The sequence below is a fragment of the Saccopteryx leptura genome, chromosome 4, assembly GCF_036850995.1.
Source record: "Saccopteryx leptura isolate mSacLep1 chromosome 4, mSacLep1_pri_phased_curated, whole genome shotgun sequence".
NCBI lineage: Eukaryota > Metazoa > Chordata > Mammalia > Chiroptera > Emballonuridae > Saccopteryx > Saccopteryx leptura.
In genome coordinates, this window is record NC_089506.1 from 166,381,689 (window position 1) to 166,407,495 (window position 25,807).

The 25,807-nt window shown below is 35.9% G+C and overlaps 1 protein-coding gene across 5 annotated transcripts in view; it reads left to right on the forward strand.

Annotated features, from left to right (window-relative positions):
- FER (FER tyrosine kinase) overlaps window positions 1-25,807 on the forward strand; it is a 460,210-nt gene that overhangs the window by 126,609 nt on the left and 307,794 nt on the right. For all 5 annotated transcript variants that reach the window (XM_066381979.1, XM_066381978.1, XM_066381980.1 and 2 more), the window contains one exon: window positions 14,176-14,298. In XM_066381979.1, coding sequence (XP_066238076.1) covers window positions 14,176-14,298 — 123 coding nt within the window. The remainder of the gene's footprint in view (window positions 1-14,175; window positions 14,299-25,807) is intronic.

Consider the following 25,807-nt stretch of genomic DNA (forward strand, 5'->3'; position numbering starts at 1 on the left):
GTCATACTGGCAATCTGCCAGACTGCTGATTAGTAGTGACAATGAAACAGAAAATTGGACCAAATTTCTCTTGGGCTCTTCAGAATTCTTGGCTAGATGTCAGAAGTTGTGAATGATTAATTAACATCTTTGTTGAGTGAGTGAATGAAGACTGTTTTATGGGGAGCTTTCAGGGTGTTTCTGAATAGTGGATCTCATGTCTGGCTTCATATTAGGATCACTCAGGGAGCTTTAAAAAATGCTAATGCTGGGCACCCAACCCCAAGCATCTAAATCAGATTTTCTGAGAGTAAATCAGGCACTGGAATTTTTGCTAAACTTTCCATGTGATTATGATGTGCAGACAAGATTGAAAAATCTCTGCTATAAGCCCTCTAAAATTGTTTGTAGAAATGTGTGTGTTACTTTCTGGGGGAAGGTGTCTGCAAAGTTTTAGAGGGTTTATGACCCAAAATGGCTAAGGACTGCTACTTATTTGAATATCTGTCTTTTATATTTAAAAAATATTTTTTTGTTAAATGTTTCTAGTAAACTTATATTCCTTAAATTGTATAAAATTTTTGGGGAAAACTAGCATTTTTACAACAGACTAATTAGAAGTCCTTTTGACTTTTTGTTTTTAATTCTGATCTGTTATACTTCTGGGCCAGTCTTGACGAGGAAAATATTGAAGGTTTAAATAGATACCCTTTCCCTTAAGTTAGCTCTTTCACTTTGCTAGTCATGAAAAGAGATACCTTTTAATTTTTTTCTGTCTGTTTTTAGATTATTAAATGTAGCATAAAAATTATTTTCATTAGCAGAAACTCATAAATTTAATAATTTATATTCTTGGTTTCTGTTTATTGTATCATATAGAGTTTTCTCAAATAAATACAAAAGATTCTGAGATTATTACACAACTAGTATCTATATCCAAAACAATGTTATAGAGTATCACTGCTGCCTCCTCTCAGGCTGGAAGGAAATCTAATGATAAACTATAGTAGTAAGAGACAAAGTTGTCCTTACTCTTCTAAATATGTGCCAGTACGCATTTTATCACACCCTTATTAATTATCCATCAACTATATTTATAAACATATATATGAGTTCAAGTCAATTATTTGTAGGGTTGTTATTTCCTACGTATACAAAAATTTTTTGCTTGGTAGATCACGATTGCGATAGAGGGCTATTTCTCAGCCTCTGGTAATTTCCAGCACTGCACACCTGAGAATGTGTACTTCCCACCTCACAGGTACACCAACTGGACTACCTTCAGGCTCGAATCTGATGTTGCTTCTTCTGTTCCTGTTATTGGCAGCCTCTTTCCTCCCCTTCTAACACCTTTCTCCCATCAGCTTCTTTTTTGGACTTTTCTTTATCAATTGATGTGAGAGATACTGTACTTTGATCTTTAAGCATCCATTTATTAAAGTTATATATGCAAATATTTCTTCTAATATAATCACTATTTAATCAAATGATATTAGTTTATCAAAATAACTTGAAAAATTGGGTTTGTAGAATTCTGAAATAAGAGGAATGTATTTAAGTGTCTGTTGTATGGGTTTCGGTATTTTGCATAGATGAGTCATCCATTTGTGATCTACAGCAGACTGAGAGCAGGGTGTATGGAGTTATGAGTCAGCACATCAGTAGTTTAAGTTAATAAATTACAGATAGCAAGTTCTTCCTAATAATATGAACATTGATGTTTGCCAAAAGAGAGATTTTGATTAATTTTAGTAAAATGGTTAAGAGTTATGGTTTAATTTATTTCTTTTGTTGACTCACTTTTCTAGTTTCAAATGGAGTCTCTTTATATAAGTTGTTACTACCTATCAATAGGAAATGTATTTGAATTTCAGTCTTGTATTCTAAACTAAAGCCCAACCTCAGACCTCATGCTTACCAGTACATTTTAAAAAATTTAATAACATGTTTACCTTTTACAGTGGGATATAAATAAGGTATCTTAATTGAACAGTGATAATTCTCTATGTGAAAAAGTGATTCTCTTGAATTTTTGTGGGATGTGAGTCAGCAAATTACCACCTGTAGGCCAAATCCAGCCTTGCCAGTTATTTTTATCCAGACTGTGAGCTAAGAATGCTGTTTACGTTTTGAAATGATTTTAAAAATCAAAAGGAGATACATGAAAATTGCATAAATTTTAATATCAGTGCTTAAGTAAAGTTTTATTGGAGCACATCTATCCATGCTTGTTCATTTACCTGTTGTCTGTAGGTGATCTCCTGCTGCAACCGCAGTGTTGAGCAGTTGTGACTGAGACCATGTATGGCATTCTCATCACTTCGCACTACTACTTGGTACATTACAGATTACAGTGATACAGTTATATTATAACTCAACATTTTGAGTGCCACATATACTGCTGTACATCATTTTATTTACTTTTAAATCAGTCCATGCCTATTAAGTCAAAACAAGAAAAGAAAATGGATTTTAAATGTCATACTTTTAAGACACAGTGGAGTGTGGACTATAGTAAATCCTTGAGTTACAAACATCCAGTGTATGTACAACTCATACTTACGAACGGGGAAATAAGGACTATTGGTAATCAGCTGCAGTTGGACATCAGTGAAAATTATATCATAGAATTACTCAACTCCCATGGCAAAGAACTATCCAATGAAAACCTTATGGAACTAGAGCAGCAGATGATAGCATTAGGGAAGAAAACAGGGACCTAGAAACTCCAGAACCAAAACAGTTTTCTACAAAAGAGCTGATGCTTTTCATCTCATTGAAGCAGGAATAGCAAAGTTAGAGGAGCAAGATCCTGATACAGAGAGGTTCACCACAGTTTATGGTACAGTTACCGAAGGCCTGGGATGCTACTGGACATTTATGATGAGCAAAAGAAAAGCTCTGTACAAACCTCCCGTGACGCCTACTTCAAGACACTGACTCCAGCAGCAGAATCAAACCCTGACTCTCTAACTCCAGTCCCATCCTCTCCCACAAGTCCATCATCTTCTCTGTTATCCAAGATTGTTTAAAGTTGTATTTGAAAATGTTTAAGTATTTATATGCACAGAAAGGTAAAAATAAACACTATGTTAAGACAGACATCTAAGTTGCATTTAATAGGTAGATGTACCTGTTCCAATTTACGTACAGATTCAATTTAAGAACAAACTTACAGAACCTATCTAGTTTGTAACCTGGGAACCGCCTGTATTTTGTTGTTGAATTAGATAGTAGAGCACTGAGTTTATTTTGCAATGACAGCCTAGCTGTGCTAACATAATGCAGTATATACTTATTGTATCGTATAGAGTTTTCTCAAATAAATGCAAGAGGTTCTGAGATTATTGCACAACTACTGTATATCCAAAACAAGATTATATAGTGTCACTGCTTGGCCTCTTTCAGGCTTGAAGGATAAATACACAGCTCAATATTACCAGCTCACAGGAGAGCACTAGTCAGAAAAATTACAGGGTTTGAAGTGGAATACCTCATTACAGCAGACTTTCTTCAGAAAAATAAAAAATATAAATAAAGATGCAACCAACATAAGTTTCTAGGTGGCTCGTTGGTTAGCCGAGCAATGAAAACCATTTACCAATGATGAATTAGTGTTTCATTGCAATAACTGAATATATCTAGTGAAAATAAATTTGTTTATAACTATTAGACTTTCAGTAAGAACATTTGCTTAAAGAGTTTAGACATTGAGAGCTACATCATTAGTTAATTAAAAAAAAAAAAACACAAGACAAATGATTTCATGTGGTTTTTCCTGACTTGATGAATCAGCAGGTGTGATCAAAAAGTGCTCAATTGTTGTTTGAAAAGTCCATGCCAACTTACTTTCTGTGAGTAGCTTGAGAATCAACTACAGGTAAGAATATTTTCAAAGTTAAGAAAATACTGATCTAGTACAAACTGAAGTAGAGTTTTTTAAGGTGTGTTAGAAATGGTGGTGTTAAAATATGTATGGATCAGAAAGAGGCTTATTTAAACATATTTACAAAGCATGTGAAAATGTTAAGTGTATTAATCTTATGGAATTATTAAATTCCACTTTGTGGGAAATATTTAAATTTAATCATATGTTATTTAATCAATACTATGAACAAGGGTCGCATTTGCTCTTGTGGACTTTACCATCATCAGTTACATGAATTTTTGTCAGAAATTGACACTGAATATTTTTTAAAAATTAAAAAAAAAATTTCTATTGATTTGAGGGGGAGGAAGGAAAAGGGAGAGAAGCATCAACTCATTATTCCTCTTAGTTATACGCTCATTAATTGCTTCTTGTATGTGTCCTGACCAGGGACCAAACCCATGACCTTGGTGCACCGGAGGACACTCTATCCACTGAGTGATCTGTCCGGAGCCGAAACTGAACATCTTGACTTGCCTTTTACATAGTCCTTTGATGATTTAGAAGTGAAAAGTTTTACTGTGATTTTATTTTATTTTATTTTTAAGTACAGAGCGAGATAGAGATATTTCTAAATAATCAGAATTTCTGTCAACTACTGTTATGAACACTGAATTCTCAGAGTTTTGAATATTAGCTTGTGCTGAAGACTTGATACTTTTCCTATTGAATTCAACTTAAAATTAAAAGCTAATGCACTGAATATAAGAAGAGCTTCTACTGTAGTAAAGTCATTTAGATGACAACTAATTATGTTTGAATTCCAGGTAATGTCAGGTTGTTTGATATACTTCCTGCGCAGTCAAACATTAAAACATAAAGCAAAGATCACCATTCTTAAACCTTTGTAGCTGATGAATTTTCTGAGTTCAGCTACATTTCCAGCAGTGTGTTGTGGACCATAGTGCAAGTATTTCAACATTTCAAAATCTATTTAACTGTGCAATCGAGGAGTTTCCACCTAACTTTTAATTAGAAATGATGAATCTGGAATATAGTGACATGCTAAAAAGCATGCGATATGTTATGAATGCCAGCTAAGCAATAAATATACCCAATTGAAATCTTATGCTCATGGATTGATATTGGTATTTGGCATTGGCAATACTCTTCTGTATGAAAAGATATTTTCAAAGATCAAACACATAAAATTTCATTAAATATCTGCTTTAACAAAAATTTGTTGCTGATTTTGATAAGCACTGATTTTGAATCACAATGAAGGTAAAAATTACCACCCTCAAAATATTTCTATTCTTCTCATAGTAGACTTGTGTTGTGATAAATTGTACTCAGTTTTTATTATTATATTTTTAATTTGTCATTAAAATATTTGTGAATATTTATGTTTTTTTCTTATATTAATACCTACAAAATATTCCATGATTTTGCCTTTTGGTGGGAAAACCTAAATTATTTATTCTCTAGACCTTTTTTTTTTTTTTTTTTTTTTCATTTTTCTGAAGCTGGAAACAGGGAGAGACAGTCAGACAGACTCCCGCATGCGCCTGACCGGGATCCACCCGGCACGCCCACCAGGGGCGATGCTCTGCCCACCAGGGGGCGATGCTCTGCCCATCCTGGGCGTCGCCATGTTGCGACCAGAGCCACTCTAGCGCCTGGGGCAGAGGCCACAGAGCCATCCCCAGCGCCCGGGCCATCTTTGCTCCAATGGAGCCTTGGCTGCGGGAGGAGAAGAGAGAGACAGAGAGGAAAGCGCGGCGGAGGTGTGGAGAAGCAAATGGGCGCTTCTCCTGTGTGCCCTGGCCGGGAATCGAACCCGGGTCCTCCGCACGCTAGGCTGATGCTCTACCGCTGAGCCAACCGGCCAGGGCTTATTCTCTAGACCTTTATAGAAAATGTTTGCTGACTTTTATAGGGAATGACATCAATTTTATCGATTAAACTGAACCAGCTTTCTCAATCAATGGAATGGCAAATATGGCAATACTCCCATGTCCTAAGCAGGACCTTGGTTTTATCAAGTCTGTTTTTGGTTCTCATTTACAATCTTAGCTCGTTTGATTTTTTGTTGAGGCTATGTTATGTGAAGCTATGTTAGAGGAATACTTTTTGAATGAGTGAGTTGGAAAGATTTAGAAATATTTAAAATATTAGAAGGCAGATGACATGTTAGAAGGACAGACTGATTAAGGGAAACAAAGGTTGTATATAGAATGCAGGTGGATTTTTCAGATTGGAGGTGGATATTTTTAACAAAAACTTATGCTTGGTTTATTAGGAGTCAACTTCTACTGTTTAATTTTGAGAAAAACTAATTAATATTTGTGCTATGGTATAGAAGGGCTTACTTAAATTGCTATGAGATTGCACAAAAACTGGTTTATTCAATTTATCTTGCAGTATAATAAAGATATCAGAAAATTACTTCAGGCAACTGTAACCTTATTCCATTTGGTTTTTAGTAATTGGACATTTATGATTTATAATTTTTTAGGAAGTTGGGTCTCTGTAAGAATGCTATAAGATATAGGTAATGATACTAGTTGTTTGGGGACACAAAAGTATTGTACTGAAAACTTATTATCTGCAATAGTAGTTTTAGTTTTTTGTATCTTTAAATATAGTTAAATCTTTAAGATTAATAAAGGAATGCAGATGATAAAATCTACAAAATTTTGCAAAAGGGTATACAATGAAATTAAAGTTCTTCCTTTTTTTTTGTAGACTTCATTTCTACCCTCCAGTGTTAATTTATTAAAAAGTATCTGTATCTCCTGACTGGGTAGTGGCTCAGTGGATAGAGCATCAGCCTAAAACTCTGAGGACCCAGTTTCGAAAGCCTGAGGATGCTGGCTTTAGCACGGGCTCATCCGGCTTGAGCATGGGCTCACCAGCTTGAGCGCATGGTCGCCAGCTTGAGCATGGAATCATAGACATGACCCATGGCCGCTGGCTAGAAGCCCAAGGTCACTGGCTTGACAGTAACTCCCCCACCCCCATCAAGGCACACATGAGAAAGCAGTCGATGAACAGCTAAGGTGCTGCAACTACGAGTTGATGCTTCTCATCTTTCTCCCTTCCTGTCTGTTCCTCTCTCTGTCTCTCTTGCTAAAATAAAATAAATAAAATAAAATAAAAATGAAGTAAATAAAACACAACAATATAAAATGAATATGTATTTTCCAGGATGTACATACATGTATATAAATTATTTTTTTTACTTAAGTTGTGTGATTCTGTGCATAGTCTTTTGCCTTGTTCTCTTAACACAGATGAAATCTTAATAGGGTACAGTGTTTTACTGCTATCATGGAACATAATTATTTAATTTAGTTATTTATTGATGAACATTTAAGTTTGTTAATATTGCCAGGGGTGGATGCAGGTTTTGTGAAGTTTACAAAATTTGGGGAAGGGCATCTAGAACAAATATAATACATATTTAAAAATATCAAATTAAGTACAGACCCTTGGAAAATAGCATGCAGGTGAGGTGATTGAAGGTTATGTGTTATTAGCATCATAGGAAGTTCACTTTTGGTTCTTGCAATTACAAATAATGTCACAATAAACAGTCTTATAATTAGTGTGCACAGCCCGGCTCTGGGAAGTTCATGCAGTGAGGCCTAAAGTTCTAACTAGGTTGTCTGAAATGAAAAAACATGTCACACAGCCTCCGGTGGATCCACATGTGCTAAATGTTTCCATGACAGGATCAGGCATGCTTTCCTGTGGTGGTGCAGTGGATGAAGCACTGACCTGGAACGCTGAGGTCGCCGGTCCAAGACCCCGGGCCTGCCTGGTCAAGCACATATATGGTTATTGACTTTCTATTCTATGTATGAACAATTTCAGTAATACAGGTTTGGCTCTTTTAGTGTCATTGTGAGGTTGGCTACCATGTTTAGTATGAGCACTAAGAACCTGGATAATGTGTCCATAGCTCAGCTTTTGTCTCCTCATACTTCAAGGATTTTTGGGCAAGGACTAAATGTCTCTGTGGACCATATGGGACAGGTCCAAATATCAAGGACCTTTTGGCATGGATCAAAGGTCTCTATACACATTTTGGGGTGTTTGGGACATTTTGAGATTGGACCAAATATCAGGGGCCTCCATCTGTGGACCAAATGTTTTTGTGTACATTTGGACTGGACCAAATAAACTACAAGGGCTGGACTCTAATGCCAGGTCTTACACTTAACAGTTCTGTGACCTTGGACTAGGTCCTTGACCTCTCGATGCCTCAGTTTCCTCATATGATAATGGAAATAATAGTGTTGTTATGAAAGTGATATGATTTTAAGTGCTCATTTATAGAGTGCTTAAATCTGTGCTTGGCACACAGGAAATGTTAAATATTACATCAATTGAGTACTTTTAGGCAGTGTCATTTTATAACTAATGTTTTGCATAATAATTGTTTAAGTATACAATTTATTTAAAAATATAAAGAATAAGTCTTTGAACTATTACTTGCTTATTTGTATACAAAATATATAACTGACATCATGGTAAATACTGCTTTGAAATTTGCAAACTAGTCTTACATTTATTGTCATCATACACAAATTGTAACTACTAGAATGTTCTTCTATTCACTTAATTTACCCAAGTCCAGGATTTTTTTAGGAGGATGGTTGTAAAAAAGGGAACATGTTTTTCCCGGATAATTTTATTATTCTAAATCATTTGTCTTTTCTACTTTGTATTTGCAACCATGGATCTGTATAGATTTAGAAATATCAAGAAGTTTTGACTTAAAATACTTACCTTTACTCAATTTTTTATTTATGAAGACTTAGGAGAAAGAAAGCTGTTATGCTTTTTAATTTTTTTAATTAACTGTTTTTGGTGTACAGGCTATCTAAAGATTAAACTGTCAAGAATATAAACTATTATCTTCACATGATCAGGAGCTAGAAAGGTAGAGGAAACTACATTATTATTCCTGTCTTTGATCTTCTGCTTTCCTAATTTTCGCCTTTCTTTTTTCTTCCTTGGGCCTTCATTGATAAACCTATTAGGTAGCAATTCTATCTAACAGAATAGAACTGCCAGGGAGTGGGAATGTTAGCTGTTCTAGGCCTCTGTTTGAATTTCTAGGGCCTTGCTAACTCTTCAGGGAATCTAGTAAGCTGGTGATAGGTTTCTTTTTCTTTCTGCAATAGAGTTGCCTTAGCAAATGAAAGGAATTTGATTAGAAATAAGTACCACCTCACTGTTTTCACAGATAAGTTGACATGTACTAAAAATTTGTAGCAAAATAAAGCCTCAAATTTAACTCTTTATTAAAAAACTTACATGATATTTTTTCAGGAGGATGAATGATTATTTCATTCATTGGGATTTTAATATATTTTGCTACAACTGTCATGTGTCAGAGATTTCTGAAAAACAGAGTTGGGTGGTCTTAGGCTGTGTAAACTTGCCCAGTGTAGCAATGTGCAGGACTCTGACTTTCCTCTCCTCTCTCCCTCTTGAGCCTGTTGTCAGAGTAAAAGAAGCAAATAAAGTAAAAAGGACAGCACTACAGTTAACCTGAGTAATTGTGGTGTTCATCATGATCAAATGTCTTCCCTTGAATGTTTCCAAATGATAATTATGAAGAAATCAATAATAAAGTTTCTTATTTTTTGTTCCTTTTAGATTTGTGGTGATATCACTACTATGTCCCATCAGGTCAACGTGTGTGTGTGTATATGTATGTTTGTGTCTGTAGACATGCTTACTCTTTTACTTGCATCAAGGATACGAAAGAACTACAAGCTTATATCAATTTCTCATTGAACTGAAGAATGTTTATAATTACAAAGATGTAAAGTTTTTGGAAATAACATTGTGAAAGTCAAACAACTTTTAATTATTAGTGGCTCTTCTATTTTTTTTTTTTTTTTTTTTGTATTTTTCTGAAGCTGGAAACAGGGAGAGACAGTCAGACAGACTCCTGCATGCACCCGACCGGGATCCACCCAGCACGCCCACCAGGGGCGGATGCTCTGCCCACCAGGGGGCGATGCTCTGCCCCTCCAGGGCGTCGCTCTGTTGCGACCAGAGCCACTCTAGTGCCTGGGGCAGAGGCCAAGGAGCCATCCCCAGCGCCCGGGCCATCTTTGCTCCAATGGAGCCTTGGCTATGGGAGGGGAAGAGAGAGACAGAGGAAGGAGAGGGGGAGGGGTGGAGAAGCAGATGGGCACTTTTCCTATGTGCCCTGGCCGGGAATTGAACCCGGGACCCCTGCACACCAGGCCGACGCTCTACCACTGAGCCAACCGGCCAGGGCTGCTCTTCTATTTTTAATGTAGCATGCTTATAATAGTCCTTTATTTAACTTGTCCTTAATTGAAAGTAACATATAAATAATACACATATAATGTTTTGATTTTCATTTAGAAATATTTAATCCTACCTCTGCCTTGGAAGCAACATTATTTTTGCACCCAATGTTAACAAATATTCCTTAAAAAGAAGACAATTTTAAGGTTACTTTTCAGAAAAATGTTTCTTATGGGACTAATAAAATTAGTTAATAATATAAAGTTACATTTATAAAGAACATGTTATATTTCAAAATCTGTACTGGGAACTTTAAAAAATGTGCATTATTGTTGCAAGAACCCGTTAAGTTAGGTGTCAAGTTAATTTCCATTTTAATAGAGTAGGAAAGGGAAGTTTAGAAAGGCTAAGTAAATACTGAACCTGAGAGCATCTGGTGCTAGAACTGGTTGGTACCTGGGACACCAGAATAAGGTGCTTCGTAAAATGTAGGAGAGATGTAGAATTGTAAGCACAAATATATACTTCTCTTACTCTGCAGATAAAGTGAGCTTGATGATATAATTTTTACATGAGGGGTCAGCCCTGCCCTAATGACTCATATACAGAGAACTAAAGCTTCCTTCACTGCACCACTATACTAGTGGTTTATATATAGTTAGCTCCAGAATTATTGGTGGGTGAAAGTTGTAAATTATGCTGTTTCCACATTGAAATAGCTCTTTAGTTTTACTTTCTAGATAATTCAGATGATAGGAATCAGGAGAGTCTGGGTACTTATTAGAAGATTATGGATAAAGCTGAATGTGTGGGCTTCTAGAGAGAAAAACAAGACAGAGAACTAGTGGAACACATGCTATGTGCAAGACCCTGTGCTAAGTGTAAGGCATATACTGTGAGGAGTAAGCCATGTGCCTGTATCTTACAGTCTGGTGGGACTGTGTATTTCAGGATGGGTTGGAGGGTATGGTACAGTGAGACAAATTGAGAAGAAACTAGGGAAAGCAAACTATAATAGTCAAAGAGAGGAAAGAAGAAAAGAGAGGGTTGGAGATAAAAAGGTTAATGTCTCTTCTGCTAGAATGTAAGTTTCCTGAAGCCAGACTTGTTTATTGTTTTATCCCTAGTGTCTAGCTTAGTAAACACTTGGTTGAATGAATGGATGAAGAATTGAGAGTTGTATAGAAAACTAATCAGTAAGGGAAGAAAGAGTAAGGAAAAGATGTAGGAGAGAGAAGTAAAAGACAGAACAGAAGAGAGGAAGGTGGTGCAGAGAGGGAAAGAGCTATTAAATTCAGCTTTGATGTAACATGGCCAAGACTGGTGAGAAGTGGGTTTTTACTGTGTCACCTCTAGACTGAGATGACAGAAGGTGTTTGGGACAGGTTCTGAGGTAGCGTCCTGTGTTGAAGACTTTTATGAGGACTGAGTGAGATCATATATAAAAGGTCATCCCACCATCAAATTCAAAAACAGAATTTTACAAGATTTGATGTAAATCTCTTAAAAATATGTATATATTCTTAAAGAAAAATACTGTTTTGCTATATAATACAGTAATGTTTACAGGAACCTATTGAGATTTATTATGTTACTTAACTCAATAAACAAAATGAAATAATCTGGATTGCTATATTTAGAGTTCTTCTGGTTATGTCTCATAGTTTTTCTACCTCTTTCTTCTCTATTACCTATTAGTTCATAATTTAAAAACTAAATTAATTCTTATTATAAGAGATTCAAATAATATAAATAAATGTAGAATAAAGTATAAAAGGCTTTTTATTTTTTTGGTTTTAAATCATCCTCTATTCCAATCCCACACCGCTCAGAGTGTTGATGAGTTTTGTTTGTAGTAATTTGTGTCTTCTGTGCATTCACACACACATCCACACACACACAACTATATAGTGTGTGTGTACACATGTGTGTGTATGTATGAATGCACAGAAGACACAAATTACATATATATATATATATTAGTCTGCTCTGGCTGCTATAACAAAATACCATTAACTGGTACACTAAGCAACAGCAGTTTATTTCTCACAGTCCCGGAGGTGAGAAGTTCTAGATCCAGGTGTTGGCCAGCTTGGTTCCTGCTTTCCTGCTTAGACTGACCTCCTTCCTGGCTTATAGACTGCTATCTTCTTGAATGCTCACATGACTTCTTGGTGTGTGTTTAGAGAGAGGGAGAGCATGAGGAGACTCTCTGGTATCTTCTTAAAGGGGTACCTATCCCATTATGAGGGCCTCACTCTCATGATATCATTCAACTCGATTTACCTTCCAAAAACCCCGTTGAAAAATACCATCACAATGGTAATTAGGCTTCAACATGGGAATTTTAAGGGGATACTATTCAGCCTATAGAACATACACACATATATTTATTTTAATGTAAATGGAACCATTCTATATATTTTCTGCATTATGCCTTTTAATTTAAAAATATGCCTTTGGAGAACCTTATACATGTACATCTCATTTTTTAAATGACTACGTGCTGTTCTGCTTTTTAAATGAATTAAAAATTTTCAGCCAATCCCTGATGGACATTTAAATGTTTTCTTTGTTTTAGAAACAATGTTGACAAACATCTTAATATCAAATTTTGTGCACATTGTAAAGTTGTAAAGTATTTTGGTAAAACAGATTTTTTATATAATCACAGAATATTCTAATTTGAGGTTTGAGAGACAATTTCAAGTTGACATGAAAAATTTTTGCCAATTTTGTCACATTAACAGTGTATGTTTTTGGTTTTTTTCAATATTGAGAGCACCTGATATTTTCACTCTCTCATACTTGTCAGTTTTAGTAGGTGAAAAAAACTTGCAGTTTATTTAATCTGCAGATATTTAATTGTGGGTTGGATTGCAAAGATTTCCATATGCTTATTGATTATTTGAATTATTTTCTTCAACTTCCAATTATGTACTTTGTTTATTTTCTTACTAGGTTGTCCTTTTCTCCTAAGAGCTTCCTGCTTTAAGAGGGCTTTTGCTTATAATTTGCATTGAAAATATTATTTTCACAGCTTGCCCTTTGGTTTTGACTTTATTTTTATCTTCTCTTTAAGTAATTGAAAATTTTAATAAACTTGGATTATTTATATATTTTTGTATATTTTAGGTTTCATGTATTGCTTTAAAAGGCTAAAGATAAAAATTTTACTGTGCCTCGATAATTGTGTGTTTTGTGGTAGAAATATTTCTATTCAGGACCAGATACATTTTATGCAACCATAAATTATCTGGCCTTTGAGTGCATATTAATTTTGTATATTTAATTCTCTTCAAGTCTGTATAGAAAATAACCCCTAAAGCATTATTACAATATATGCAAATAGCTTATTATTAATGTAACTTGTTATACAAGTGAGCCTCACTTTCTTTAATTTAAGGATAATGGGATCTATCTTATAGGTTATTATGATGTAACATATGCCAATAATACTAGAAACCATTTATTCAATGCCTACTAAGCACCACTCATTATATATGTGTTATTTGTTTGATTCTCAAAACAATGCTTTGAAGCAGGTATTACTATACCCAAATTGCAAATGAGAAAACAAGATAACTAATTTTCCCAGGATCTCAGATAAAACCAGAATGTAAATAGGATTTGAAACAAAACAAAACAAAACATGATCTTTTCACTATACAGTCTTCCTGGAAAATGACAGGAATTTATTTAATTTAGTCCTTTCTTTTTTCTCTATTTGCTGTTTCTGTTTCTCTTTCTCTAGTTGATAAATAAGACTCTTTGCAAAAGCACTGCATGAGAGTTTAATAAACACTTCCTGTGATTATTAAACTGTTCTGCTCTGCACCATCCAGTAAGGTTACCCTTGAAAAGCAACTAATGCAACCGAGGAACTGAAACTTCATTTTAGTTTTATTTAAATTAAATTACCTGTGGCTACTGCTTTGGACATCACAACCTTAGATGCATGAATGTATGTGTGTGTGTAAATTGAAAGTAATTTATGTATGGGTTGATGAGGAATCTGTTCATTCTAGGTTGAAAACGTTAGCAGAAGAACTCATGCAGACACAGCAAATGCTTTTAAACAAGGAGGAGGCTGTCCTGGAGCTAGAGAAAAGAATTGAGGACTCTTCTAAGACCTATGAAAAGAAGTCTGAGTGAGTAGAATGACACTAATTTGAAGGAAGAATTGCTGTAAATTTACAGAAATTCTTAGTTACATGTCTTATGGATGTAAAATTTCTAGAAGCTGAAATTTCATTCTAAGTATAAAACCTAGATTCTTTCTAGGACTCGAGAAAAAATAATTATATTACTGCAGTGGTTCTCAAAGAGTGCGTCAGGGTGCACTGTTGTGCCCTAGACGATTTCCAGGTGCGTCCTATGGTATTCCAGAGAAATATGTGCCTGTTGGGGATCATAAAACCAACAGGGTTTTTGGAGTTTAGATTTTTGGGAGACAGAGGTGTGGGGAATTGGCTGTAAACTGACAGTCTGCCCAACCCCCCACCTCACTTGCCTGATTAGGTTGCAAAAGGCTGTTAGGCTGTGGTGCTGGATTGTTTACACTACCACCATGTTCCCCAGAAAGACTGGAGGCAAGTTTCTTCCATCCTTTGGTGTCAAGTTAAGATGAATGTATGGTGGGGGTTTTCTGCACTCAACACAATTAAAAGTAAAAAGAGAGGAATTCTTCAATGTATTGACGAGGAAATGAGAGTTTTCCTTTCAAATATATGCCCAAACATTGGAAAAATGGCTAGGACACATCAGGCTCATGTTTCTCATAAACACAAGAATGAAAAAACTTAACACATTCGCACTGGGACCTGCTGAATTTACTAAATCTTCCTAAGAATGTATCTATATATATAAAAAGATAACATTTTTGTCATTTTTTAATTTTTTAACCCCTCTTTTTTATGAATTCTAAAAAGCATAACTCAAAAAATGTAACATTAAAATGTTTTTTAATGTCAGAATAAATTTAATTTTATTGTATTTATTTCATTTAATTATCATAAAAGCATGCTTGGACTTTATATATATATTTTTTAATATTTGACTTAATTATTATAACATGTTTCTCAGAAACTTGTATATAGGGCACCTACAATTATATGTAGGATTTTAAATGCGCCCCAACTTCAAAAAGTTTGAGAACCACTGAATTACTGTCATACAATGTACTGATTATATGTCTTCCATTTTTACGTTTTAACTATTTTCCAAAAATCCTGTTAAAAGCTGTCTTTACTTCCCCTCATGACAGTCCACCAAATTCACTGTGAATGCCTTGTTAAGAAAGTGGCAGGCCAGTATTGTATAGAAATTGGCTTCTACTGTGTTAAAAAGAAGCAAACAAACTTATTAGAAAATAGTAATCTGCTTCACTTACAAAAATTGCATTGAAAACATGTCCAGGTTATCTTGTCATTCAGTTATGTTGCATACCCATCACCCAAAGTCAGATTGTCCTCTGTCAACCTCTATCTAGTTTTCTTTGTGCCCCTCCCCCTCCCCTTTTCCCTTTCCCTCTTTCCCTCCCATTCCCCCCCCCCCCCCCCCGCCCCGGTAACCACCACACTCTTGTCCATGTCTCTTAGTCTCGTTTTTATGTCCCACCAATATATGGAATCATGTAGTTCTTGGTTTTTTCTGATTTACTTATTTCACTCCGTATAATGTTACCAAGATCCCACCATGTTGTTGTAAATGATCTGATGTCATAATTTCTTATGGTTGAGTAGTATTCCATAGTGTATGTGTGCCACATCTTCTTTATCCAGTCTTCTATTGAAGGGCTTTTTGGTTGTTTCCATGTCTTGGCCACTGTGAACAATGCTGCAATAAACATGGGGCTACTTGTGTCTTTACGTATCAATGTTTCTGAGTTTTGGGGGTATATACCCAGTAGAGGGATTGCTGGGTCATAAGGTAGTTCATTTTTCAGTTTTTTGAGGAACCACCATACTTTCTTCCATAATGGTTGTACTACTTTACATTCCCACCAACAGTGAATGAGGGTTCCTTTTTCTCCACAGCCTCTCCAACATTTGCTATTACCTGTCTTGTTAATAATAGCTAATTTAACAGGTGTGAGGTGGTATCTCATTGTAGTTTTGATTTGCATTTCTCTAATAACTAATGAAGATGAGCATCTCTTCATATATCTGTTGGCCATTTGTATTTCTTCCTGGGAGAAGTGTCTGTTCATGTCCTCTTCCCATTTTTTTATTGGATTGTTTGTTTGTTTGTTGTTAAGTTTTATGAGTTCTTTGTATATTTTGGATATTAGGGCCTTATCTGAGCTGTTGTTTGAAAATATCACTTCCCATTTAGTTGGCTGTCTGTTTATTTTGTTGTCAGTTTCTCTTGCTGAGCAAAAAGTTTTTAGTGTGATGTAGTCCCATTCATTTATTTTTCCCTTCACTTCTCTTGCCTTTGGAGTCAAATTCATAAAATGCTCTTTAAAACCCAGGTCCATGAGTTTAGAACCTATGTCTTCTTCTATGTACTTTATTGTTTCAGGTCTTATATTTAAGTCTTTGATCCATTTTGATTTAATTTTCGTACAAGGGGACAAGCTGTTGTCGAGTTTCATTCTTTTGCATGTGGCTTTCCAGTTTTCCCAGCACCGTTTGTTGTTTTTTTTTTTTTTCTTTCTTTTTCATTTTTTTGAAGCTGGAAACAGGGAGAGACAGTGAGACAGACTCCCGCATGCGCCCGAACGGGATCCACCCGGCACGCCCACCAGGGGCGACGCTCTGCCCATCCTGGGCGTCGCCATGTTGCGACCAGAGCCACTCTAGTGCCTGAGGCAGAGGCCACAGAGCCATACCCAGCGCCCGGGCCATCTTTGCTTTGATGGAGCCTTGGCTGCGGGAGGGGAAGAGAGAGACAGAGAGGAAAGTGCGGCGGAGGGGTGGAGAAGCAAATGGGCGCTTCTCCTGTGTGCCCTGGCCGGGAATCGAACCCGGGTCCTCTGCACGCTGGGCCGACGCTCTACCACTGAGCCAACCGGCCAGGGCCCCAGCACCATTTGTTGAAGAGGCTTTCTTTTCTCCATTGTGTGTTGTTGGCCCCTTTATCAAAAATTATTTGACCATATATATGTGGTTTTATTTCTGGACTTTCTATTCTGTTCCATTGGTCTGAGTGTCTATTTTTCTGCCAATACCATGCTGTTTTGATTGTCGTGGCTCTATAATATAGTTTGAAGTCAGGTATTGTAATGCCCCTGGCTTCATTCTTTTTCCTTAGGATTGCTTTGTCTATCGGGGTTTTTTATAGTTCCATATAAATCTGATGATTTTTTGTTCCATTTCTTTAAAAAATGTCATTGGAATTTTGATGGGAATTGCATTAAATTTATAAATTGCTTTGGGTAATTTGGCCATTTTGATTATATTTATTCTTCCTGTCCAAGAACAAGGAATATTTTTCCATCTCATTGTATCTTTTTCAATTTCCTTTAACAATGCTTTGTAGTTTTCATTATATAGGTCCTCCACATTCTTTGTTATGTTTATTCCTAGGTATTTTATTTTTTTTGTTGCAATCGTGAAGGGGATTATTTTTTTGAGTTCGTTTTCTAATATTTCATTGTTGGCATATAGAAAGGCTACATGTTTTCTTTGAATATTTGTACCCTGATTTATTGATATCACTCCATTAACATTAATAAAAATTTATTTATTTAAAAAATAATAAATTAAAAAAAAATTAAAAATAAAATTACATTGAGATTGCTGTGCTTTTTTTTGTCACTGTTGTTTTTCTTGCTGATTTCTGGATCTGTAAATATCTTCCCAAAACCTCTGACTTTACTTGTCTTGGTATACTCTTGCTTTTACTAATTCTATTAATTATGTTTTCTACTGTTTCAAGAGATAAATTTTGATAAAATTTAAAATTTCTAATTGGACTTTAGACATTGTTTGCATCTCCAACAAAGATTACTGGTATGGTTTCTTTAATGTTACTTGACTGTGCAAATTTCTGTCATGCTCTCAAATGTTGTAATGTGTAGGATTTCTTTCTCTGATCTATACTCGCTCTGACTTCTACACAACTTTTCATATATTCTTCACTGCTCTCAAATCTCTGATTTCTTCAGCTCCCCCATAAGTGTTAGAAAGAACATCTTTCCTACATTACAGAAGGAATTAAAATCATCAGGTGGCAACTCCCTTATTTTCTAGGACTAGCTAGCTAAATCCACCACATTTGTCCCCATTCTCCTTCCTTGCTTTCACAGGGGAATTGTTCCTCATTCTAAGTCTGTTTCTTGTGCCTGTCTTTTATATGCTACCATTTCTTACCTTTCCAGAAAAATCTTCATTATTTTATATATTATGCTCACTTTTTCCTCTCATCTGGGTCCTGTATCACTTTTTAAATATGTATAAGTTTTGATCCTAAGAATAATCTTCACCTTCTGTCCACCCCAGATAACTCTTTCTACGGTTTCTATTTCCTCCTAACTGCTGTCTTTGCCTTCTGTTTTCTTAGCCAAACTTGTTCTAAGAGTGATTGTACACACTCATTTTCTCAACTCCCAGTTCTCAAAACACATATATCTGGTTTCTGCCCCATCACTATTGAAATAGATATCTGTAAGATCACCAATGATCTCTGCATGACTAAATTTAGCAATTTTTTTATTTGACTTTCTCTCAGTATCTAACTTTGTTGACTATATGCTCCTTTTTTTCACTTGGCTTTTGAAATCCAAGATGCCAGATCTTACTCCTCTCTTTCTGGCTACACCTTCTTTATAAACTCATTTTCTTCTACTCAGCCAATCTATTTTGGGGTTATGCAAGGCATGGCACTAGGCAGTCACTCTCCTCCCTGAGCTATCTCCTTAGATAATCTCCTAAAGATGACTCACATTTAATACTCTCACTCAGATTTCAGCTCCAAGCTCTCTGGCCATGTAATCATTGGTCACTTGACATGCCTTGGGGGTTTTAGAAATACCTTCAGTTTTCTGTGTCCAAGGCTGAATTTAAAATCTCAATATAACCCAACATAGTTCACTCTTAGTATTCCTCATTTCATTGAATGACAAAACCATCAATTCTATTAACTCAATATTGGGAGCCTGCCTCTTTCACTTATAGTATGGCTTTTATTACAGCTTGGTATTAAATATCATATTAGAGTCACTGAGTCTTCTAATATGAGAATGTAAATTTGAGTTATTCTGGGCATTCTTTTAACCTGAAAATTTTCAGTATTGTATCACTAAAATTCAGTATAATTCCATTGATTTAAAAAGAATGTAAGAATGTAAATATGTAACTTATAGGATACTTTTAGTATTTGTGAGGAAATTTAGTTTTCTTTTATTGTTTTTATTATTTTCAAGTACTACAGCATATGAAGTTAATGTGTTAACAATAAAAATAATTCTAAGTCTACTTTTAGAGCTAAATAAAATTGGTTTAATTATTTAAGTGCATTTAAGTATACTACTCACAAAAATTAGGGGATATTTTATTACTTCATATTCATTTTGAAATATCCCTTAATTTTTGTGAGCAGTGTATCTACATATATACACTGCTCATAAAAATTAGGGGATCAAGGAATGTGCAGATACTCCAGTACTTTCAGCCTTTTGTATAATGTATTTTCATCAATGAAATAAAAATTGGTTTTGTATCTCATATGCATAATTGAACAGCTTTCTTTGACTTTTGGTTTGCTTTTCTGATGTTCTTGTTTAATAAAAAAAAATCAAATGTTTATTTTTTTATTGCTTCATATTCATTTTGAAATATCCCCTAATATCTGTGAGCAGTATATATATACACATCTACACAAAAATATGTTTAAGTAATATTAAGAAATTAAAACTCAAATATTTCCCTAGAATCTCTGAAGAATATTTGTTTAGCAAAATGCTTTAACATATTCAAAGGAAAACTTCAGCCCTACTTATGTCTAAATTAATGAGATTTCACAATGACTATTTTGTTATATAAATATACTTAACATTTTATTTATTTATTTATTTTTTGTGGCAGAGACAGAGAGAGTCAGAAAGAGGGACAGATAGGGACAGACAGGAAGGGAGAGAGATGAGAAACATCAGTTCTTCGTTGCGGCTCCTTAGTTGTTCATTGATTTTTCACATGTTCCTTGACGGGGCAAGGGGGGATCGCTACAGCAGACCGAGTGACCCTTTGCTCGAGCCAGCGACTTTGGGTGTAAGCTGGTGAGCCTTGCTCAAAACAGATGAGCCCGCGCTCAAGCTGGTGACCTCAGGATCTCGAACCTGGGTCCTCCACATCCCAGTCCGACGCTCTATCCACTTTGCCACTACTTGGTCAGGCAATATACTTAACATTTTAAAGATTATTCCCTGAAGCTAACAATAAAACCTCCATGTTAATGAAGGACTAATAGAATGTGGGTTAAACAAGACTCATCCTCTGAACTGCTTGACATACTTTTCCCTTCTAACTTCTCCTAAGAACACTATTAAAACCATAAGATCAAGCGAATGCTGTCATCAAAAAAGACAGAAGCTTTGGAGTCAGGAACTCATGTGTTTTCTACCACTTTTATCTAAATCTAAAGGTAAAATACAAACAATTATACAGAGAGCAAAGTAAAGATAACTTACAGTATAATGTGTAGAACAGAGTAAGAAAGGAATGCTATTTCCCATGTATTCACTACCATTTAGACTGAAGCCCCTTCTCCTCTACTCTCCTTCTCGCCTCCTGATGAATATAAATAGGTGGAGAAACAGGGTCATACTGATCCTGTAGATAAAGAGAGTCCAAGTCAAAGATTTGAGTCAAGAGAACATACCAAAAAGAAAAAAAACACCAAAAAAACAAAGAATCCCAGAACTTCTACATTAAAATAACAAGGAAGATTGCCTCTCCCAACAATATACAGTCAGACATTCTGGTGAGAAGGTCAGCTATCTTATTGTCTTTTTTTATATTCACTAAATTCTAACAAGAAATTAACAATTGTGTTAATTGCTGTGAAAAAGTAGTTTAGGTAGAAGAACAGGAATGTACCTACTTAAGATGGGCGGTCAGTGGTCTCCTAGGACAGGGGTCCCCAAACTTTTTACACAGGGGGTCAGTTCACTGTCCCTCAGACCATTGGAGGGCTGGACTATAAAAAAAAAACTATGAACAAATCCCTATGCACACTGCACCTATCTCATTTTAAAGTAAAAGTACAAAACAGGAACAAATAAATATTTAAAATATTAAAAAACAATATTTAAAATAAAGAACAAGTAAATTTAAATCAACAAACTGACCAGTATTTCAATGGCAACTATAGGCCTGCTTTTGGCTAATGAGATGGTCAATGTGCTCCTCTCACTGACCACCAATGAAAGAGGTGCTCCTTCCGAAAGTGCGGCGGGGGCCGGATAAATGGCCTCAGGGGGCCGCAGTTTGGGGACCCCTGTCCTAGGAAACGGCATCTCTGCTGAGACCTGAAGGGCAGAGGAGCCTTCCTTGTGAAGCTCAGTCAGAGATAGGGGTAAGCAGCACATGCAAAGGTTCTGATCCCTTTTGGTTTAAATTTATTTATGACTTCTTATGCCTTTTATTTAACCATGTATTTACTATTATTTTTTTATTAAAATATAAATATAGCTTGTTTTTTTCAATGGTGTTATAAGCATATAAAATAATTATATAATATGTTGTATAGTGATTATAGCAGTACTTTTAAATAACTAATTATTGGCCCTGGTTGGGTGGCTCAGTGTGTGGATGTTCCAGGTTTGATTCCCAGTCAGGGCACACAAGAGAAGTAACCATGTGCTTCTCCATCCTTCTTCCCCCTTCTCTCTCTCTCTCTCACTCTCTCTCTCTCAATCTCTCTCTCTCTCTCTGTCTCTACTCCTCCCGCAGTGATGGCTCAATTGGTTTAAGTGCATTGGCCCCGGGCACTAAGGAAGCCTCCACCTTAGGTGCTATGAATGGCTCAGTTGTGAGCATGGCCCCAGATGGGCAGAGCATAGGCCCCAGACAGGGGTTGCCTGGTGGATCCCGGTTGGGGCGTATGCAGGAGGAGTCTGTATCTCTAGTTCCACTCCTCTCACTGGGAAAAAGAAGAAAAAATAACAACTAAACAAAAGCAAGATTTTAATGTATGTGTAATTGTCATTATACATAGAGCTGAATGGGATTAATTGGAAGAAACCAACATTGCTCATTGATTTATTATAAGACATGCTGATTAAAAAGCATTAAGACCAGAGCCATACAGTAGGGCATATAGTTCCCCTGCAAGTCTCATTGTTTTTAAAACTACTGAACTAAAATCCAGGAAATTTACATTTTAACCTAATTCTTGGTATTAGGATGGTAGGATGGTATCTCAGAATTTCTAAATGATTGCAATGTGGTACAATACAATAGATACTTAACTTCTGAAGGAGAATAAAAAAGGCCTAACCTAAAACAGATTATTTAGGAACCCAAAGGCATATGAGATGGTCAAAGCCTCACCTTACCAGAGGAAGCATGATGACAGCAACAATGATATATATTTTTAATTAAAGTTTTAATTTGAGAGAATTGTAAATTGCCATGTACGTGATAACTTAATACAGAGAGGTCTCATGTACCCTATATTTACCTTGCCCCAATGCTGTAGCATTTTGAAAAAGTATAATTCAATATTATAATATTAAATTGCAGATAGTGACATTGATAGAGTCATGACTAGGAACACTTCCATCACTGCAAGAATTCTCTCATGTTGTATTATTGTAGCTACACTGCTTTTCATCTTCCATCCCATTACTCATCCCTAAAACCTTCCATCTAGTCTTCATTTCTACAATTTTGTCTTTTCAAGAATGATATATAAATGAAGTGTCACTGTATGTAACCTTTGAGATTAGCATTTTACATTCATCAGAATTTTCTGGATATTGATCCAGGTACTTTCATTGCCATTAACTCTGCGTAGTGTTCCAAGATGTGTGAGTCAGTGTCCTAGCGCTGTCAGAACAAAGTATCACAAAGTGGGTGGGTTAAAACTAAATTTACTGTCTCATAGTTCTGGAGGCCAAAAGTCTGAAGTAAAGTGTCAGTAGGCTGGTTTCTTGTGATGTCTTTAAGAAGAATCTGTTCCATGGCTCTCTCCTAGCTTCTGCTGTGAGCTGGCAATCCTAGGCACTCCTTGGTTCATAGAAACCTCACCCTAGACTCTGCCTCCATCTCCGTATGATGTTCTGCCTGTCTCTTCTCCATATTCAGATTTTCCTCTTCTTATAAGGACACAGTCATGTGAGTTAAGGGCCCATCCACTCCACTATGACCTCATTTTAACTAATAACATCTGCGACAACCTTGTTTCCAAATAAGGTCATAATTTGATGTTTTTGAGGTTAGAATTTGAACATATCTTTTTGGATGACACAGTTCAACCCATAACTATGGATATACCATACTTTGTCTAATCATTCGTCCTTTGAAGGATGTCTGGTTTGTTTCCAGTTTTTGGCTATTACAAATAAAGATGCTGCAAACATTCATGTGGGGTCTTTTGCATGAACCAAAGTTTTAATTTCTCTGGGATAAATACCCAGGAGTGCAATTGCTAGTTGTATGGTAATTGCATATGTAGTTTTGAATAGTGATTGTATCATTATACATTTCTGTTAGCAGTGTGTGAATGATCAGTATCTCATCCCGATTTTTTTAAAAAATTGAGCTATTCTAATTGGTGTGTAGTGATTGCTCATTTTATTTTAAACTAAGACTTCATGTTTTAGAGAAATTAAGTTCACACCAAAATTGAGCGGTTGTACAAAGACTTTCCATTTATTCCTGATCCACACACGTATAACCTCCCCCAATATCAACATCCTCCATCAGAGTGTTGTGTTTATTACAATTAATGAACCCACAGTAACACATTATTATCACCCAAAGTTCATAGTTTACATTAGGTTTCCTGCTTGGTGATGTTTATTTTGTGGGTTTGAACAAATGCGCAATGATATTTATCCATCATTATGGTATAATACAGAATATTTTTATTTATTTATTTTTTATTTTTTTACAGAGACAGAGAAAGAGTCAGAGTGAGGGATAGACAGGGACAGACAGACAGGAACAGAGAGATGAGAAGCATCAATCATTAGTTTTTCGTTGCGCATTGCAACACCTTAGTTGTTCATTGATTGCTTTCTCATATGTGCCTTGACTATGGGCCTTCTTCAGCAGACCGAGTAACCCCTTGCTTAAGCCAGCAACCTTGGGTTCAAGCTGGTGAATATTTGCTCAAACCAGATGAGCCCATGCTCAAGCTGGCGACCTTGGGGTCTCAAACCTGGGTCTTCTGCATCCCAGTCTGACGCTCTATCCACTGTGCCACCACCTGGTCAGGCAATACAGAATATTTTTTGCTAAAAATCCTCTATCCTCCATGTATTTATCCCCCCTCATCCCCAACTGCTGGAAACCACTGATATTTTTATTGTTTACATAGTTTGTTCCAGAATGTCACATAGTTAGAATCATATATTAGTAGCTTTTTCAGATAGGCTTCTTTCACTTAGTAATAATATGCATTTCAGGTTCCAATATGTCTATTCATGGCTTGGTAGCTCATTTCCTTTGAGTCCTGAACAAAATTCCCTTGTCTGCATATAATAGTTTATTTATCTGTTTACCTACCAGAGCATATCTTGGTTGCTTCCAAGTTTTGGCAATTATGAACAAAGCTGCTGAAAACATCTGTGTGTGGGCTTTGTGCAGACATAAGTTTTCAGGTCCTTTGAGTAAATACCAAGGAGTATGATTGCTGGATCCTATGGTAGTAGTGTGTTTAATTTTATAAGAAGCTACTAAGCCAGGGTTTGGGAAATTTTTTTGGCTGAGAGAGCCATGAACGCCAGATATTTTAAAATGTAATTCTTTTTTTTTTAATAAATTTTTATTAATGTTAATGGGATGACATTAATAATTCAGGGTACATATATTCAAAGAAAACATGTCTAGGTTATCTTGTCATTAAATTATGTTGCATACCCCTCACCCAGAGTCAGATTGTCCTCCGTCACCCTCTATCTAGTTTTCTCTGTGCCCCTCCCCCTCCCCCTAACTCTCTCCCTCCCTCCCTCCTGCGCCCTCCCTCCCCCCACCCCTGGTAACCACCACTCTCTTGTCCATGTCTCTTAGTCTCATTTTTATGTTCCACCAATGTATGGAATCATGTAGTTCTTGTTTTTTTCTGATTTACTTATTTCACTCTGTATAATGTTATCAAGATCCCACCATTTTGCTGTAAATGATCTGATGTCATCATTTCTTATGGCTGAGTAGTATTCCATAGTGTATATGTGCCACATCTTCTTTATCCAGTCTTCTATTGAAGGGCTTTTTGGTTGTTTCCATGTCTTGGCCACTGTGAACAGTGCTGCAATGAACATGGGGCTACATGTGTCTTTACGTATCAATGATTCTGAGGTTTTGGGGTATATACCCAGTAGAGGGATTGCTTGGTCATAAGGTAGTTCTATTTGCAGTTTAAAATGTAATTCTTTGAGAGCCATACAACTACCCGTGTACGTTAGGCATTATCCAATAAAAATTTGGTGTTGTCCTGGAGAACAGCTGTGATTGGCTCCAGCCACCCACAACCATGAACATGAGCGGT